Source organism: Chlorocebus sabaeus, chromosome 11, assembly GCF_047675955.1.
Source record: "Chlorocebus sabaeus isolate Y175 chromosome 11, mChlSab1.0.hap1, whole genome shotgun sequence".
NCBI classification, from domain to species: domain Eukaryota; kingdom Metazoa; phylum Chordata; class Mammalia; order Primates; family Cercopithecidae; genus Chlorocebus; species Chlorocebus sabaeus.
Genome location: NC_132914.1, coordinates 95948124 through 95968058, shown reverse-complemented (window position 1 = coordinate 95968058; position 19935 = coordinate 95948124). Strand labels below are relative to the sequence as shown.

Genomic DNA, 19935 nt, shown 5'->3' with positions numbered 1-19935 from the left:
TCCTTCCTGACTTTTTTTTAAATTGAAATAGGGTCTTCCTCTGCCACCCAAGCTGGAATACAGTGGCACAATCTAGTTTCACTGCAGCCTTGATCTCCCAGGCTCAAGTGATCCTCCCACCTTAGTCTCCTGAGTAGCTGGGACCACAGGTGTGTACCACCACATCAGACTAATTTTTCTATTTTTTAGAAAGACAGGGTTTCGTCATGTTGCCCACGCTGGTCTTGAACTCCTGGGCTCAAGCAAACTATCCACCATGGCCTCTCAAAGTGCCGTGACTACAGGCACAAGCCACCGTGCTGGCCCTTTCCTGACATTTGTCAGTTGCCTGCATTTATTCTCTCTTGTTCTATGTTAACCCATTAGAAATAATGGATTCAAAGTAAGAAGTTTACACTTTCTAGCAAAGACCACTCACGAACTCACCTACTTAAGACATTCCCTGAGAGCCTACAATCGTACATATGAGACAATGTGGTAGATAGGAAGCAAAGAAAAAAAGCAATTTTAGGCCAAATGGCAGCCCCCTTTTTTTTTACCTTTTTAAATACAAGAAAGCAATGGTTCTTTCTCTTTTCTTTTTCTTTCTTTCTTTCTTTTTTTTTTTTTTTTGACAGTTTCACTCTTATTGCCCAGGCTGGAGTGCAATGCCACGATCTCGGCTCACTGCAACCTCCGCCTCCCGAGTTCAAGCAATTCTCCTGCCTCAGCCTCCCGAGCAGCTGGGATTACAGGCATGCGCCACCAATACCTGGCTAATTTTGTATGTTTAGTAGAGAGGGGGTTTCACCATGTTAATCAGGCTGGTCTTGAACTCCTAACCTCAGGTGATCCAAACGCCTTGACCTCCCAAAGTGCGGGGATTACAGGCGTGAGCCACCACGCCCGACGGCGATGGTTCTCTCTTATCCTCCTTTTAGGACAGCAGGAAAAAGGCATGATGTTCTCAAGAAGTCAGTAGTTGCATCTTATTGGGACTTCACACACCAACTAAATTAGACCATCAGTACCTTGGGTGTTTGCGAAGCATCAGAATGCGAAGACGGTCTTTAGCCTCTTCAATGTTAAGTGGAAGCCTCTGGGAAAAACTCTCATCTTGATCCAATCGTGTGCAAAGATTCTGCAGTTTCATCAGAAGTCCAGATTTGTCTTGTTTCCCAACTGAAACCCAATGCACTCCCCCTGGGAAACAATCTAGTGAGGGAAAGAATAATGAACTTAAGGCCTTTCAACAGGAGTCCTCCTTTAAATGGTTTTACTGTTAAGCATCAGATTTACTCCAATTTTCAGTCCCATCATATCTTTGACCTCTCTTGATTTAGAGTATAAATTTTACACGCAAGATATTGGTAGGCTTTATATCCTGAATCTAAGACACGTTGAAGATGTGAAAAAACTGAAGTTTGGAGTAAATCTGTGGCTTATCAGGAAAATCTTACCAAGTAAAGTTTTATTATCTTTGTCCTGTGTTGTCAATGATCGCTGCACAGCAGTTTCTAAACCTTGTACTCCTGACTTTTTGGGATGGCAATTCTTTGTTGTAAGGGACTGTCCTATGCATTATAGGATGTTTAACAGCCTCTTTGGCCTCTATCCACTAGATGCCAATAGGATTCCCCTTCACCAGTACTGACAAACAAAAATGTCTCCAAACATTGTCAAATGTCACCTGGGGTGGTGCAAAATCACCCCTCATTGAGAACTACTGATGTCCTGGAACATATAACTCGCCCATTATAGTTTTCTTATACAGATTTAAAATAGGAAATTAGATTCAAGTCTGGCTCTACTGTTTACTAGCTAAGCAATCTTTAGCAAATCATTTAACTTCAGTCTCATTTGTTATACTGAAATAAGGTTGTCTAGCCCACCTATTTCAGAGTTGCTGGGAAAAATTAATGATATAAAATATGTGAAATTGCTATGTTAAGCATAAAGGATTAAAACAAGACGTTAGTGTTATGGATCTGAGAGCAATTTACCAATATTAAGCTTCGAACTAGTAAGCACTAAGAATGGCCATGATTATTATTACTGTTATCATCATCGTTAATTGAGCCATAAAACATCTTGAAATATGTATTTTTATTTACGTATTATCAGGAGCCAAAATCTTAAGTCTTCATAAACTATATTTAATCACCTCCACATAAATATACATATATAAAAAAGAGGGGTCCCCATGTGTAAAACACGGTAAACAGTAGCATTAGATCATTCCAGTAGCATCAATCATAAAGATTTATGTGATCTTAAACATAAACATACCAAAAAAAGCAAAAAACAGACTCAAAGATAAATGAGTTAAATTACACCAAAGGGCAATTTATTTACTGGTATTCACAAATAATTAAATACAAACATAAATCACTATTTTAAAAACTTAATCACCCAAAAGAGATACTTGCCTATATGCACAAATATCTATTTACATCAGATATTTATTGGCCACTATTCTAAGAGTTCTATGTATGTTCATTCATTTAATACTATAGCACACTATCAAGCAGACACTATTACCTTCATTTTGAAAATGAGGAAACTGAAGAATAGAAAAGCTGAGTAATTTGCCCAAAGTTACACAGCTAATAAAGCAAAGCTGAGATTCAAACTTAAAGCATCAATGTTCAACTTCTACACCATTCTGCATCAACAAGAATATTCACTGCAGCATTGTTTGCAATAGGAAAAAGCTAGAAACAACTCACAATGTCCACCTTAACCTACTATCCCATTGCAGGCTTCCAAAGTCTCAGACAGGCCCAACTGAACCTTGTATGTAAATGAAGTTTGCAGTACTGAATAGGACTTGACATTTTAATTATGGAAATGAGACTTTTTATAACTTGAAGTGACGTGGAGTCTTTGAACCTGCACAAGGTCAAGGAAAGGATCAGTCCCAGAAAAGAGGAAGTAAGCAAAGGTCTGGATGAAGCCATGAAGAGCAAATACCTACTCCATTTCCCAGCATAGAAAAAAAAACCGGTTTTCGCTCCAGATAAGGAGAGGACTAAAGAGCCAAGAGTATGTGCTAAGAAGCAACTGAATGATGGGCAATAAAATGATGGACAATGATGGCTCAAGTCTAGGAGAGAACTGATAGTATGAATAGAGAGGATATTCTGGAATCAATGGATGAGAAGTCTTGGTAAGTCTATAGCAATAAACTTGAAGAATAAAATAGGTGGACGCGGGTAAAGAGTAGAAGAGAATGCTCAACATCAAGATTGCAAAAGTGCTGTAGTTCTAGTAATGACAAGGATCAGGGTCCAGCCTGTAATCAGGGAAGAGTTAAGAAATGGCCACAGGAGGCCAGGTGCAGTGGTTCATGCCTGTAATCCCAGCACTTTGGGAGGCTGAGACAGGAGGATCACGAGGTCAGGAGATCCAGACCATCCTGGCTAACATGGTGAAACCCTGTCTCTACTAAAAATACAAAAAATTAGCGGGTCGTGGTGGCAGGCACCTGTAGTCCCAGCTACTCAGGAGGCTGAGGCAAGAGAATGGTGTAAACCCGGGAGGCAGAGCTTGCAGTGAGCAGAGATCGCCCCACTGCACTCCAGCCAGGGCAACAGAGCAAGACTCCGTCTCACAAATTTAACCAAAAAAAAAAAAAAAAAAAAAAAAAAAGTCACAGGAGACAAAGTGGTTAGGGAAAGAAGAGGCTAAGGTTTTGGATGACTCATCCACATAGGTATCAAAATCACTAAGAGTGCTAACAGACAAAGGGCATAAGAGGAAGGTTAAAAGCTAAGAACTCCAATCGTCAATGAATAAGATGGTGATTACATCAATAGGAAAGGTTAGAGACATGAACCTCAAAGCATTCAGCTGGAGAAGGGAGTATTAATGGTCTGGATGAGGCAACAGAGAGCAAGAACAATGCCCACCCATTTCCTGGTGCTAAAGTATGTGGGATATAAAGGAAAAAACTTGCCATGTCACTTAAGAAGGTTACGGAGAAGGCAGTATCCTCAGGAAACTGGCCAGTTTCAGATAAGGCAAGAAGGTGAATATTCTAAGAAGTTGATGATACAAGAGAGTTTCCTGCTCACAGAGGAGGAGTTCTACAGGGTATGGCAGAAACACATAGGAATGAGAGAAGAAGACCTAGATCAGAATTTGTCAATGTACTGAATAATGACTGCATGAAAGTCTAAAATATAACAAACAACTGGAGACAGAGAACTGTACAGTAACTGAGGTAGAGACGGGGCTGTGAAGCCTGGTTTGATTATCAGTGCTAATGTCTTAGAAGAAGGTAGACAAGCCCTATTGCTTACTCCTAAAGATTCTGAAGTCCCCTCAGGCCTTCTTCAGTGTAAGTTTATAGTTATGACCTTCAGTGTAAGTTTACAGTTATGAAACAGCAAGTCCTCGAGACTTCACTTAAAGCTGTGCTCCATATGTATATATATTCATAAATGCAAAGAATAAAGTTTGAAAAAATTTACTCCAAATTGTTAACCAAGACTATCTCTAGGGTAAGATTTAGAATTTAGAGCCAGGCATGGTGGCTGCCAGCACTTTGGGAAGCCAAGGCAGACAGATTGCTTGAGCCCGGGATTTCTAGACCAGCCTGAGCAACATGGTAAAACCACGTTTCTAAAAAAATACAAACATTAGCCAGGCAAGGTGCTATGCACCTGTGGCCCAGTTACTCAGGAGGCTGAGGTGGGAGGATGACCTGAGCCTGGGAAGTTGAGACTGCAGTGAGCCAGGATCATGCTACTGCACTCTAGCCTGGGTGACAAAGTGAGAGTCTGTCTCAAAAATAAAAATAAAAAAAAGATTAAGAATTTAGGAGAAAGCAAAAAGGAGCAAGTAAGGAGAACTTTTACTTCTTTTTAAATGAAAATACTACTTTTAAAATATAGAGATGTAAACTATCTGTTGCTTTAAGTTTCCTTTTTTCACAATTTGTGCTGTCTACCTAAAATTTGTAAAAATCGGCCAGGCACGGCGGCTCAAGCCTGTAATCCCAGCACTTTGGGAGGCTGAGGCGAGGGGATCACTTGGGTCAGGTGTTCGAAACCAACCTGGCCAACAAGGTAAAACCCCATCTATACTAAAAACACAAAAATTAGCCAGGTGTGGTGGTGCACATCTGTAGTCCCAGCTACCTGGGAGGCTGAGGCAGGGGGATTGCTCGAATCTGGGTGCAGAGGTTGCAGTGAGCCAAGATCATTGCACCCCAGCCTAGGCGTCACAGTGAGACTCTGTCTCAAAATTAAATTAAATTAAATTTGTAAAGATCATCCCAAGATTAAAGGTAAAGAAAGCATCCTGATGTAACTACCTAGTAAATTCTTTCACATTTTAATTTACGTACCTATTACCTAGGGTCAAAGGCCTTTTTTCCCTAAATTTATAACTAAAAATGTAGGGCATTTAAACACACGCAAGAAAAGAGAAAACACTACCAGCTTTAAAAAGGCAAACAGACCAAATGACTACCTGATATGCAAATCTCTAACATCACATTTGGTTAAAAACTGAACCATTAATTCCACATTTCAGAAAGAATCTAAACATCTTCACTATGGGCACAAGAGGGAGCAATTTAGCCTCGCATTAGGCTGTATTTACAATTCATTCAGAGAAACTAATTCAGAGAAAAGTTGCCTTTATTCAGGGAAAACTCCATAATACTTTCACAGGAGGCTTATCCTGGTAGCAATTCATAATCTAACAACACAAAGAAATCTTGGAAAGGACAGAAACATATAGGAACACAGTCTATGAAGAAGGCATCCATGATTAAAAACCAACATACGAATACAGTAATGTAAAATGTCATTACTGTATTTAAAGATACATTTGTTCTTCACTATCTCCCTACAAATAAGTTGAAATTTCAAAAGACAACTGGGTTACTCAAAACTGTATAGGCACAAATAGTTAAAAACTATATATATAGAGAGAGTTTGGTTTTTTTTTTTGAGATGGCATCTCACTCTGTCACCCAGGCTGGAGGGCAGTGGTGCAGTCTTGGCTCACTGCAACTTCTGCCTCCTAGGTTCAAGCGATTATCATGCCTCAGCCTCCCAAGTAGCTGGGATTATGGGCAGGCGCCACCACGCCCAGCAAATTTTTGTATTTTTAGTAGAGACGGGGTTTCACCATGTTGGCCAGGCCCGTCTCGAACTCCTGACTTCAAATGATCTGTCTGCCTCAGCCTCCCAAAGTGTTGGGATTACAGGCATGAGCTACTACACTCAGCTCAAAGTTAAAAACTTAATATTCTTTAATTTATCCCAATCACCACCCAAAGATGACATTTCCATAGGAACTACAATTTTAATCAAATTTAGAATTCTTACATTATCTGTAATTTTAAAAGAAAATGTTTTGTAATACATTAAGTGTCAAAAATCCAATGTTCCTGTATTTGAGAATGGAAGTGAACTCCAGAGATTAAAATTTATCTTTGGGAAAGCACCTACTCTTGCACTAGTGAACATACAAAGGCAGACTCCAGAGAATAAAGAGCTAAATATGAGAATAAAGAGCAAAATATGAATAATAAGACTGTAATAGGACTAGAACAAAACTCAGGAAATACAAATTAGAAGACAAAAAAAAAATTTGATTAGTTTGACTACATCGAAGTTCTCTTCTACTGAGGACACCCAAGAAAAAAATTAATCACATGGCAAATTAAAATGAGGTATTTAAAAGTCTAAAACCAGCTGAGCGCAGTGGCTCACGCCTGTAATCTCAGCACTTTGGGAGGCCGAGGCAGGGGGATCACCTCAAGTCAGGAGTTCAAGACCAGCCTGACCAACATGGAGAAACCCCGTCTCTACCAAAAACACAAAATTAGCCAGGCGTGGTGATGGGTGCCTATAATCCCAGCTACTCAGGAGGCTGAGGCACGACAATTGCTTGAACCTGGGAGGCAGAGATTGTGGTGAGCCGAGATCGCGCCATGGCACTCCAGCCTAGGCAACAGGAGCGAAACTCAGTCTCAAAAAAAAATAAAATAAAGTCTAAAACCAACAAAGTCTAATTTCTAGAATATATAAGAAACTTCTAAAAAGAAAAAAGAAAAAAAAATGGAAATCCCAATGGAAAATAGACAATATAAACAAAATCCATAAAAAAAGAAACTCAAAAGGCTAACAACAAGCTTATGAAGAAATGTTCAAACCTGAGTTACCAGAGAAATGCAAAGTAAAAGATACAACTTTATAGAAGTTTCCCTGGCAAAAATTACAAAGCTGGATCATACCAAGTGTCACTGCAGAAGTGAGGTTATAGGAGTCCCCATACTCGTCTGGGGGAAAAGTACAGACTAGAGGAGAATCAAATTTGATATTTATATATCCTATCATTTAGTAATTTTGGCTGGGCATGGTAGCTCACACCTGTAACCCCAGCACTTCGGGAGGCCAAGGCAGGAGCATGACCCCAGGAGTTTGAGACCAGCCTGGACAAGATAGCAAGACCCTGTCTCTACAAAAAATTTTTTAAAACACGCCAAGCACAGTGGCTTACACCTGTCATTCCAGCACTTTGGGAGGCCAAGGCAGGTGAATATCTTGAGCTCAGGAGTTTGAGACCAGCCTGGGTAACATGACAAAACCCCATCTCTACAAAAAATACAAAAACTAGCTGGGTGTGTCAACATGCACCTGTGGTCCCAGTTACTCGGGAGGCTGAGGTGGGAGGATCACTTGAACCCAGAAGGCAGCGGTTGCAGGGAGCCAAGATCATGCCACTGCACTCCAGCCTGGGTGACAAAGCAAGACCCTGTCTCATAAATAAATAAACAATTGGCCAGGCATGGTGGCATGTGCCTGTAGACCCAGCTACTCAGGAGGCTAAGGTGGGAGGATCACTTGAGCCTAAGAGTTTGAGGCTGCAGTGAGCTATGATATGGCCACTGCACTCAGGCTGGGCAACAGGATGACACTCTGTCTCTTTTAAAAAAATAAAAATAAATTAAAAATTACTAATTTTGCCCCTAGCTACAAATACCCAAGAAATTCTTACATAAAAGTTCAACCCAGCTTTGCTGGAGCAGCAGAGAGTTGGATACAATCTACATGTCCATTTACTTAGGGCAATGGACAGTAAAATGGGTTGGTGGCAATCAGGTGTAACAAATAACATGTATACACAGCAAGAAGGATAAATCTTAAAAACATTGTGTCACGGGAGATAAAAAACAGAATAATTAATACCATAACATCTATGCAAATTTAAAACACCTGCATATAAACAACATACATATTTTACAAGAGCACATACTTTACACAGACATTTACAAAGAACATACATTAAATACATTAGGATTGTCCATGGAGAGGGGAAAGGAAATAAGAAAAGGAAATTTTGAAATGGAAATAAATAAATACAGTGAGAAGCTCAGCCTAGTACAGATCTACTATAATAAGCCGTGAACTAAGGAATATGAATAACTCAATCCTCTGAACTTGAGATCCCACAAAAGTACATGAGGAATATGAATTAAGCTCACATGTACTTGACAGTTCCCGGTATCTCTAGGATTTTCTCAAAGTGGTTAAAACCTGTTCCAAGATAACAATTTATAGAGTATGACTCCTGAGTAATTCCATAAACTGTTGGCCAATTTTAATCCCTAGAACTGAAAATTCATCACAATAATGTAGAGCAATTTAAATGGGGAGAGGCAGTGTTCTTTTAAACCTATAAATTGGAATATTATAAATATACAAAGAAAGTTCATCATAATATTGAAAGGAAAACTCATCTCTTCACACTAAAGGAACTTAAGCCAAATTTATCCTGACATATCCTTAGCGATCAACTTTGCAGTAGTGGTTTAAAAAAATCCTTGGGTCTGAGACTTGAGAGGAGCTAAGTCTCAGGAAACTTCTCTGTAATGACAGAGGGGAAAAACCAAGGGTTAGGAATTGGGCGTACTTCTGACAAGAGTATAGTCAATATCACTTACAAAGGCTATGACATTAAACTGAGGCCACATGTACACATAGATGTACCCCAGCCTCCATATTTTTAAGTCTCTTAGAGGCTTACTACTTATTCCAATCATTCTGTCTAAACTGTTTTAACCGTAGATCATGTTATACATACTGAAAAAAAAAAAAAATTTTTTTTTTTTTGAGATGGAGTCTTGCTCTTGTTGCCCAGGCTGGAGTGCGGTGGTGCGACCTCAGCTGACTGCAACCTCCGCCTCCCGGGTTTAAGCGATTCTCCTGCCTCAGCCTCCCAAGTAGCTGGGATTACAGGTGCTCACCACCACACCTGGCTGATTTTTTTTGTATTTTTGGTACAGACGGGATTTCACCATGTTGCCCAGGCTGGTCTTGAACTCCTGACCTCAGGTGATCCACGCCTCAGCTGGGATTACAAGCATGAGCCACCGTGCCTGGCCTACTAAAAAAAAAATTATTAACTACCAGAAGTTGGGAACTGTCTTTGAATTCCCCTAGAAGTGTCATACAGAGAGAACACAATGATGAATGAGAACACTCTGATGAACAGGGGCAGCCTAGAGCTGATGGAGCTATACAACTATTCCTGATGAATATCCTGAGAACCTACCAGGCTCACTAAGGTCAGTGGTATATCCATCAATATGTCTTAAACCCTCTTTTACCCAGTATGCCCTTCCCCACCCTAGTAACCACCCACTACCCTTCCCACCTTCTCTAGTCTCCCATCCCTACCTTCACCGCCTGGCAAATTTTTATTCTTTATCCAAACTCCCACTAAAATGTCATCTCATTCAGGAAGCCTGTCCTATCCATCCTCTTCCTTTAGAGACTTAACATATCCTTTCTTTGTTCTAACTCTGTACCTTATACTTGTTTCTACCATTCAATTTATCACATATTGATACATCATAATATTTTTACGTGTCTATCTACCTTATTAGACTATGAAATGGACTAAGACACTTACCTTCTAAGAGGGAATGATCTCTAACAGCTTCTGCAGCTAATACAGACTTTCCACAGCCTGCCATTCCATGTATGGTGACCCATCCTGGTTCACCCTTCAATTTGGAGAGCTTCTGCTGAATTGCATTCACCAGCTTCTTCCTTGTGACAAAAACAACTGGCCTCTGTGGTACTCCACCTTCACACAGGACTGTCCTTACTAAAATTCAAAACAAAACAAGCATGAATAAATAGAACTTTGGAATGATTACTGAAGTAATACCATAAAAAACAAAGAGCAAAGCTGAGGCTTAGCCTGAAAATTTCCAAGAGAAGAAAATAAGGCTAGCATATTAACTTCAATTTTCTGATTTCTCAGACCACAGAGAGCAAAAAGGCAAACATATATCCTTCAAGACGACTAAAGAAAATGGAAGTTTCTATCTGTATCTGCTTTATTCACCCTATTATTTCCTGACTTTTCAGTCTCTGTCATATTGAAGACTGGGAAGGCAAGTGTAAAAAGAAGAACATTTATGGAATACCTTTCGGCCGGGCGCGGTGGCTCAAGCCTGTAATCCCAGCACTTTGGGAGGCCGAGACGGGCGGATCATGAGGTCAGGAGATCAAGACCATCCTGGCTAACACGGTGAAACCCCGTCTCTACTAAAAAATACAAAAAACTAGCCGGGCGAGGTGGCGGGCGCCTGTAGTCCCAGCTACTCGGGAGGCTGAGGCAGGAGAATGGCTAAACCCGGGAGGCGGAGCTTGCAGTGAGCTGAGATCCAGCCACTGCACTCCAGCCTGGGTGACAGAGCGAGACTCCGTCTCAAAAAAAAAAAAAAGGAATACCTTTCAAGAACATATATCTCTAAAGATTCTTATTTTTTCCTATAAACTCTATAAACACATAGAACTAGAAAATAAACAAGGGCCTATAAATTGTCTTATTGTCTCTAAAAATTAGGGCAGACATATTATTATCTCAGCAATACAGTTAACTGGGCAAGAAGAAAATGTGAGAATTAACATGGATGCAAATAAGAAATATTTAAATTGAAAATATCACTACAATTTTTTTAACACGTGGTTTTCAGTGAACTGGTCACACTCTCTTCAAAAGATTACATCTACAGTAAGACAAACCCAAAGCAATTTTGATAGCAAAGTGATAGAAGGTATAATGGATACAAACCATATGAAGTTATTCCACTAACTGAATCTTTACCACTGGAAGAAGAGACAACAGGAATGCCATCATGGAGAAGGGCAGCAAGATCTTTATATCCTTCATGTAGTAGAGCATTGTAGAATGATATGTAGGAATCATTATCCTTTTTAAGTATCATTTTAATTAGCATAGCTGCTCTTTGCTGTTGAGTGGGCTAAAAAAAATTAAGTAGTTTAGTATATAACAATGAATATGTATGCAACACAAATTAGTGGAGACCAGTGCAAGTTCTGAAATTCTAAACATTTTTAAGAAAGTGTGGACTGCGTCAGAGAGCTTTACCTCATTTTTTACTTTTTCCTCTTCTGATACTGTTAAAAATCCATCACTAATCATGTAATCCATGATGTAGGATGTCCTGATGTCCTTTTCCAGAGCTTCTCCATGTTGAAGCAAACAATTTCGAGCTTTTGCATCCATCTTCCCTCAAATCTTTCTCTCTCTGAGCTGTCAACCATGAGCTACAGCCAAAACACCAAAATATCTGTCAGGCCAATAAACATATGAAACGATACAAAATCTCATTAGTAAACAAGAAATGTAAAAAGAACAAAACTGATTGTTTTTCTTGGTAAAACTTTTTAAATGGACAAAACCCAATGCTTGGAAAGGTATGAGAAAATGGACTGTCTTATGCACTAATTGGGGAAAGTAGAAAATGGATGCAATTTTTCTGGAAGGCAGTATAAGACACGTAAGTGTTTAAAACAAGCTTTCTCTCTAACCCAGAAATCCCACTTCTAAGGATTTACTTCAAGGAGACATTCAAACACATATGTGAAAATATCCACAGGGAGAATTAATCGTTTCCATTCAGGTGTGATAGCTCAAGCCTATAATCCCAGCACATTGGGAGCCTAAGGTAAAAAGTAAAAAAAGAATTTATGGAGGATGTTTCAGTGATGAACACAACCTAAATGTCCATCATTTTGAATACAGATTTTAAAAATTAGGGTATGTATATAAAATGGAATATTATGCAGCCATTCAAAATTATAAGACACGTATCTCTATGTATTGACACGGAAAGATGTTCATAACACTGCTGCTGAAAAAAAAAAAAAACAGAAACATGATCGCACATATAACATAAAATGTGGGGGCCAGGCGCGGTGGCTCATGCCTGTAATCCCAGCACTTTGGGAGGCCGAGGCTGGTAGATTATGAGGTCAGGAGTTCAAGACCAGCCTGGCCAAGATGGTGAAACCCTGTCTACTAAAAATACAAAATTAGATGGGTGCAGTGGCAGGCGTCTGTAATCCCAGCTGGTCAGGAGGCTGAAGCAGGAGAACTGCTTGAACCAGGGCAGCAGAGGTTGCAGTAAGCCGAGATCATGCCACTGCACTCCGGCCTGGGCAACAGACTGAGACTCTGTATCCAAAAAAAAAAAAAAAAAAAAAAGTGTTGGTATCATATATACATAGATGTTTAGAAGTTTATTCATCAAAATGTTTGTGTTACTTCTGAGTAGCAAAATTTGGGATTTCTCCCCACCTTGTCTTAATTTTTTTTTTTAGTAGAGACGAGGTTTCACCATGTTGACCAGGCTGGTCTCGAACTCCTGACCTCAGCTGATCCACCCACCACAGCCTCCCTAAGTGCTGGGACTACAGTTGTGAGCCCCACCATGCCCGGCCTCTACTGTCAATTTTTTTTAACACACATTATCATTTTTTACAATAAAATACTTCCTTTTTTAATTAAGATTATATAAAATAGGGATTACACTGAAGTCCTAATATTAAGAGACTTCTTGTTTTCCTTATCAAACATAAGAGTGAATACAGCATTGTTACTATTGAGTATTAGTTCTCATTCAAGGAGGACGTCAGCTCTAGGTCTTCCTTTCTAAACACATTTCCCACAAAGCAACAGGAAATACTTTCTGATGTCGTTTCTCAGACCAAGAGGACATGCGGAAAGAACAATAGCCTTTATAGTAAAATACTTGACGTTTCTAGCAACTTTATTTCAAATATAATGCAAATTTTTCCATGGGCATAAACCCAGTTCACAATGTCTCCAAGTTTTCAAAAGATTAACAGAACTCTATCCAATGTATAGAAAGAGTGTAAACGGGCTTATTAATTCATTTATTCAACGCACACTTGTGCTCCTCTCCATATGTCAGACACCAAGACTACAGAAAAGATTGAGTCATCTCCCTGAAATAATTCAGTCTAGTCAAAGAAGAAAAAGAGAGAGGGAGTAGGAATGTCAACGTCCAAAGTGCAAAAACAGAGCACAAGCACAAGCAACTTGGAGCTCACAGAAGGGGGCAGTAATTATCAAACTTCAATGACTGTTTTTGAAGTCACCAAATGTAGCACTTGGAAAAATAGGGACGTAGGGTATTTGCCTATGCTTGTCAAGGCTTACAAAATGCCCAGTAGGGGCACGAAACTGATAAAAAGTTTATTGGAATTAAAACTGTCATTTTTTAAAATGTTAATAACGTTTTTGTCCTCTTAAACATAAAATGTTCCTGAATTTATAGTAATGAAATTCGATGTGAAAAAACAAGAATGAATGAATTTTTTAGGTTATGTCCAATAGCTAAGCAAATAGACACTCTGGCTTTCTGACACTAATTTCCAATTTCACCTAGTCCTGTTAAACTAAAATATGCAAATCTTAAACACGTTTTAAAACTGCACAAATAATCTGAACTAAGTCTCAAAACCTTTTGTAACCCACAACAAAATGAAAAGCCAAAACTCTTCCTAGATGTAAAACAGAAAACACAGTGTACGTTTATCCATGAAAACCCTAAGTTTACTACTTCCTCGTTAGAGAATTTCTCTTCCTGGTACAGGAGCAGGATGGTTATCAAATATACCATGTCCTCAAATTCTCAGTTCCTGAAACCAGCTACCGAGCCTCCAAAGAACCTGGCCCGGGGAGAAAAGCGAGGAGGTCAACTTACCCAAGCCTTTGCGCCTAGGTCTTACTGGGAAGGGCGGCACTGCCAGGACAAGACTGGGAGACTCCAGGCCGGTGGAGGGAAACGGCAACAGAGGTTTTCCACCGGGAATCAGGGGTGTGGGGCTCTGTCCCGTCACATACCCTGCGCCCCGGGGCAGGTCCGGGCCTCACAGGCGCCTCCCCTGGATCTCCGCAGCCCCGGGGCGCACGAAGACCCCCAGGCACCTCCGAAGGGTGGCGAGGTGGGCGTCCACCCACCGCAGTCTGACCCCACAGTCCCGGGGCGCCGCAGTGAGGCCCGGCCCACGGGCCGCCCTCCGGTGGAACCCACTCCTGGACACAAAGGGAGGAGGGCTCCCCGGCCTGTGGCGCCCTTCCCCCGACGGCGGCTGCACCCCGCGGGGAGCCCGGCGCTACTCCGGACGCCGCCGCGGCACCTCAAGTCTTCGCGGGTCGCCGACTGCCCAGACTCTCCACCTCCGGTTCTGTCCCTTTTGCCCGGGATAGAGCAATCACGTCCACTCGCTACCTCTTCTCCACCTCTGGACAGCTGAACAATCAAATCCCGCCGGACCCACCCAGCCCGGACGGCGCGCGCCCGCTTATGCAAATAAACACACCCCAAGCCCCAAGGGGCCGCCGCCGGCGCCGCGCACTCCCGCCACGGCTCGTGCCCGCGCGCGTAGAAGTGCCCGCCTATCCCGCGGAGGGGGCTTGGCTTCGCCTCAGGGACAGGCCGCGTTCCCATCAAGGCCCGACTCGGGAGGGGGCGGCGCGCCCGACGTGGCGCGCGCGGCCCCTTTGTCCCGCCCCACCTCCTCGGGTCCCGTCGGCCTGAGCGCGCCCGGGAGTTTGAATTTCTTCGGATTTGGAGCAATATCGCAGTGGAACGCGCTGTGGGGTGAGGTCGCCGCCCACCTCTCCTAGGGGAACTTTGGAGCTGGTAGCTGAAAGACTCAGTGAAGCAACGAGGATGGCGGGGAGAGGGAAGGGGCTGGGCTCTGGGCGGTGCCGAGTCTGTGAAGGGGCGCGGTCACCGCCCAGGGTTCCCGCGATCGCCAAGGCGGCCACGTCCTGCTACCCCTGGTGAAGAAGCTGCCCGGGGCTTCAACTTCCTAAGGCCTCCAGACATGTCTGAGGTGAAGAGCCGGAAGAAGTCGGGGCCCAAGGGAGCCCCCGCTGCGGAGCCCGGGAAGCGGAGCGAGGGCGGGAAGACCCCCGAGGACCGGGGCGGCGGAGGCGGGGGCTGGGCAGACCCCCGAACGGGCCTGAGCCTGCTGTCGCTGGGGACGTGCCTGGGCCTGGCCTGGTAAGTGGACGCGAGGCTGCCCGGGCCAGCCTCCTGTGGGCCGCCTGCTGTTTGTTCTCCCACCCGGCTCAGCATCCCGCCGGAGGTGATCCAACCCCCAGAGCTGGGCCTTCTGTGCCTCTGTCTTGACCCCAAAGGAAGGAAACAGCCCAGCCTTGTTTTTCCCTTTCGCGCGTATCTTGTATCTCATTTTCCCCCGTACTGGTAGCATGCCTCTATCGCTCAGAGAGACTTGAGGCTAAAGTTTGGGAACGAGCCGCTTGTTAAGAGCTGCAGATTCGGCCACGCTTTCTGAAGCGCCCGCTTCACGTTAGAAGCGTTGACGTTATAAACCGTTACTTCCTGTCCACTGTGCCCCAGTCCGGGACACATCTGCCCCACCCTACTCGCCCCATAAATGCCTAATGGAAATATTTGCAACCTTGAAATAGATCATTATGTTGGGAGACCAAGGCAGGTGGATCACTTGAAGTCAGGAGTTCGAGACTAGCCTGGCCAACATGGTGAAACTCCATCTCTACCAAAAATACGAATAATCAGCCAGGCGTGGTGGTGGGCGCCTGTAGTCCCAGTTCGTCTGGAGGCTGAGGCAGGAGAATCGCTTGAACCCCGGAGGCGGAGGCTGCAGTGAGCCAAGATCACACCACTGCACTCCAGCCTGGGCGACTGAGTGAGGCTCCGTCTCAAAAAAAAAAAAAAAAGGAAAGAAAAAAAAAAGAAAAAGATCATTATGATCCCAAAGGAGCAAACGTTATAGTAGCAGAGCTTGGAGGAGTGCTCATATTTTGATCACCGTGCGTGCGTTATGAATTTAATTATTTTTATAATTTTATTAAGTTACAGATTGAACTTTAATATGGTAAAGCTACAAAACATAGCACTTGTGTTCACTTTAAACAGTTGCAGTTTTAAAACCAGGTAAATGGCAATATATTGGTGTCATTAGGAAAAATGAGTATTAGAAATAACCTTAAAACCAACTTGTAAGTTTTATTTTCCCAGTCTTCTTTTTTCTGGGGGTGAGGTGATAGCCTATTTCATTTTGGTAAGATTGGTACCTTAACAGAATTTTTCTCCGTTTTTCATACGTTTGTAAAGTTAGTAAGACTGTTAATCTTCCAGAGTGATAGAATTTTAGAAGAGACCCTGAACATCTAAACATTTTTGATGCTATTACATGTGGAATTATACTTTACTGGTGACTCATCCCAAATAGTGTATTTTTCAGCGTTAAAAGATTTGTTACAGCTGGGCACGGTGGCTCACACCTGTAATCCCAGCACTTTGGGAGGCTGAGGTGGGCGGATCACAAGGTTGGGAGTTCAAGACCAGCCTGGCCAACATGGTGAAACCCTATCACTACCAAAAATACAAAAATTAGCTGGGCCTGGTGGTGCGCACCTGTAATTCCAGCTACTCAAAGGTTGAGGCAGGAGAATCACTTGAACCTGGGAGGTGGAGGTTACAGTGAGCCAAGATCCGCCACTGCACTGCAGCCTGGGTAACAGAGCGAGACTTTGCCTAAAGAAATAAATAACGTTTTTTGTTTTGGGAAAGTTAGTTACTATTCTGGGATAAGCTTTAGTAGAAAACTAAACTTTATGGGAATAAAATTACCCTCACATCAGGAATTTGCAGTTAGTGTATTACATTGTAATGAATGTAATACATTCATTAGGAAGATTTAATTTGAACTATGTTTGCAAAATGATAAAACAGTGCTATATCAAAAATAATTTTGGGGGCCGGGCGCAGTGGTTCATGCCTATAATCCCAACACTTTGGGAGACTGAGGCGAGAGAATTGCTTGAGGCCAGGAGTTTGAAACCAGCCTGGGAAACATAGTGAAACCGTGGCTAAACATTAGCCAAGTGTGGTGGTATGCGCCTGTAGTCCCAACTACTTGGGAGGCTGAGGTGAGAAGATAGCTTGAGTCTGGGAAGTCGAGGCTGCAGTAACCCATGATTATACAATTGTGCTCCAGCCTGAGAGACAGAGCAAGACCCTGTCTCTCTAAAATATATGTATTATATGTATTTTTATGGGCAGATTCTATAATTATTATTTAAATAGTTACCTCTTAGTTACTCTTATTAAATCTTTTGCTGCAAAAATTGAAGCATATGTACTTTGGTCGCTGTTTATCGCAAAACATTTATTCATAGTAAATTTCGAAATAAAAATGTATCCCCATAAGACATTTGTAAACATTTTCCAAATAAAAAGCAAGCATTTGGCATCTTAAAATACTTAAAAGCTCACTAGAATTTTGACAAAGCCATTGAGATCTTTACCACTATAAAACACATAATTCAGCATCTAAAAGTAGGTCCATCAAATCTTTATTAAATGCTTTCTGTACTGACACGGCCCTGGTGGTTAAAATACAAGTGCATATGTGTGCCTGTGTATTCTTAAATACTGCTTACTCTCAGGCTTCATCTTATTAAGTTGGAGGGAAAAAATCTGAACCCTTCCACTGCCCAAGGAGGATTTCAAGGAATTGCACTATATCATTGTCTTCAGACCATTTCCTATTTGGAAAGAAAAGAGAAATAAAACATAAGAAACTTAAAAGTGTGTGCTTTAATATCTTCTCTCTGCAAAATAAAGGCCTGATAGGCCAGGCGCGGTGGCTCCCACCTGTAATCCCAGCACTTTTGGAGGCCGAGGTGGGCGGATCTCTTGAGCTTAGGAGTTCAAGACCAGCCTGGGCAACATGGTGAAACCCTGTCTCTACAAAAAAATACAAAAAAATTAGCCAGGCATGGTGGCGCATGCCTGTAGTCCCAGCTACTTGCGGGGCTGAGGTGGGAGGATCGCTTGAGCCCTGGAATTTGAGGTTTTAGTGAGCTTTGATCGCATTACTGCACTCAGCCTGGGTGACAAAGTGAGACCCTGCAAAGAAAACAAAAAAAAAGGCCTGATATATCCTATGTCATCTTGACAATAAACACTGGAGATAAGTTGCCCAAACCTGTATGGCTTGAGTGTCAGTTTGCATACCTCTTTTCTAAATTCTGATGGAAAATTTTCAGATAAGAGAATTGAGGTGATTCTACTTTCAGAAAGTTAAAAAGTTGTTAAATTACTAAACAAGACACAACCTGTCACGCATGCTTATTTAATTACATAGAAATTTAATCAGCTGGAAATTCCATTGTGAAAATTTTGTTTCTTAAGGAAATTTCAATAGGTTTTTTAATTGCTATTTTTGTTGTTTTTTTGTTTTGTTTTGTTTTTTTAAGAGATGGAGTTTCGCTCTTGTTGCCCAGGCTGGAGTACAGTGGTGCAATCTCGGCTCACCACAACCTCCGCAAGTGATTCTCCTGCCTCAGCCTCCCGAGTAGCTGGGATTACAGGTGTGCGCCACCACACCCAGCTAATTTTGTATTTTTAGTAGCGACAGGGTTTGTCCATTGGTCAAGCTGGTCTCGAACTCCCAACCTCAGGTGATCCGACTGCCTCAGCCTCCCAAAGTGCTGGGATTACAGGCGTGAGCCACCATGCCTGGCCTAAATTGCTTTTATAAAAGTTTTTTATAGTAGCTGTTATGTACAAAAAGTCAAAAGCGCTTAAAACAAGTTGTATAATTGTTTTTTTTTTTTACTCTCCAATATAATTTTGTCTATAAATCATACTGGAAAACCTTGGCTAACTCCAAGTTTTTTCTTTGTGTTAGTAGAGTTTTATCTAAAAGACCAGGGTATACTTTAGATGTCCTGCTTCTTAAAAATGGAATATGGTCAAGGTTTTCTTGAAAACTAGGTATTGTGCTAAAACTGAGGCTATAGATGATATGAAACATAGGGCTAAATGGGTACTGACCCTAATAGTGGCCCTGGAACTTCTTTCCTTGCAGAAGGTCCATAACAACAGCTTCCTTTGGTTATTTGCCTCTTTTTCATTATTAAGCTGAAATAGAGCCAGAGGAAACCCTGAATTTATAAGCCCTCAATCAGCTGTCTGCCACCGTTTCACATTCCTAAAGGAGCTATATAGAGGCAATATACACCATTAATTACTACCATGCGCTGTAGGGAAGTGTAAACCATTCATTATCACAGGACCCTGGATAGATCTGTATGAGATCTCTATAGACTGCAATGGCTTATGAAGGAGTCAGGAAAATTCTTTTTGTAAGGCCTACACTAAAAGTAGCCTGGGTCCCTTTCTCCTATATCTAACTCTTCCACAAAAGGCCATATAATATAGGATATGATATGATAGTGAGAAGAGGCCCAAAAACAAGAGTTATTTTTCTTTAGTGATTTATAAGTGGTCTAATCCATTTATTCCATCCTTCATTTGCCATAAACACAACCCAGTTTATTGTGTTCAAAGGGGGACAGGCCTGGGGCTTCTATTAAGTACAAGTGGTCGGGAACCCTGCTTCCGTTATACAATCATAGGCATGTAGGAAGGATGGAAGAGTAGCTGCACAAAGTAGTCCAGAAGAAAGGTAGCTAGTCTTGGTGGACACCTGTAATCCCAGCTGGCTGGGAGGCTGAGGCAGAAGAATCACTTGAACCCGGGAGGTGGAAGTTGCAATGAGCCGAGATCACACCACTGCACCT

The 19935-nt window shown here is 42.0% G+C and overlaps 2 protein-coding genes across 6 annotated transcripts in view; one reads left to right on the top strand and one right to left on the bottom strand.

The window, feature by feature from the left end:
• APAF1 (apoptotic peptidase activating factor 1) overlaps positions 1-14638 on the bottom strand; it is an 86186-nt gene extending 71548 nt beyond the window's left edge. The window contains exons 1-5 of one of the 3 annotated variants that reach the window (XM_073021025.1): positions 14051-14638; positions 11407-11585; positions 11089-11278; positions 9916-10113; positions 1011-1194 (exon numbers count right to left, since the gene is read on the bottom strand). In XM_073021025.1, coding sequence (XP_072877126.1) covers positions 1011-1194; positions 9916-10113; positions 11089-11278; positions 11407-11544 — 710 coding nt within the window. In that variant the 5' untranslated portion in view covers positions 11545-11585; positions 14051-14638. Of the gene's footprint in view, positions 1-1010; positions 1195-9915; positions 10114-11088; positions 11279-11406; positions 11609-14050 lie in introns of all 3 variants that reach the window. The other 2 variants (XM_008004350.3, XM_008004349.3) reach the window with 2 other exon arrangements.
• A 172-nt stretch (positions 14639-14810) lies between these two features.
• Positions 14811-19935, top strand: part of IKBIP (IKBKB interacting protein) — a 30410-nt gene continuing 25285 nt past the window's right edge. For 2 of the 3 annotated variants that reach the window (XM_008004348.3, XM_008004347.3), the window contains exon 1: positions 14882-15358. In XM_008004348.3, coding sequence (XP_008002539.3) covers positions 15180-15358 — 179 coding nt within the window. In that variant the 5' untranslated portion in view covers positions 14882-15179. Of the gene's footprint in view, positions 15359-19935 lie in introns of all 3 variants that reach the window. The other variant, XM_008004346.3, reaches the window with a different exon arrangement.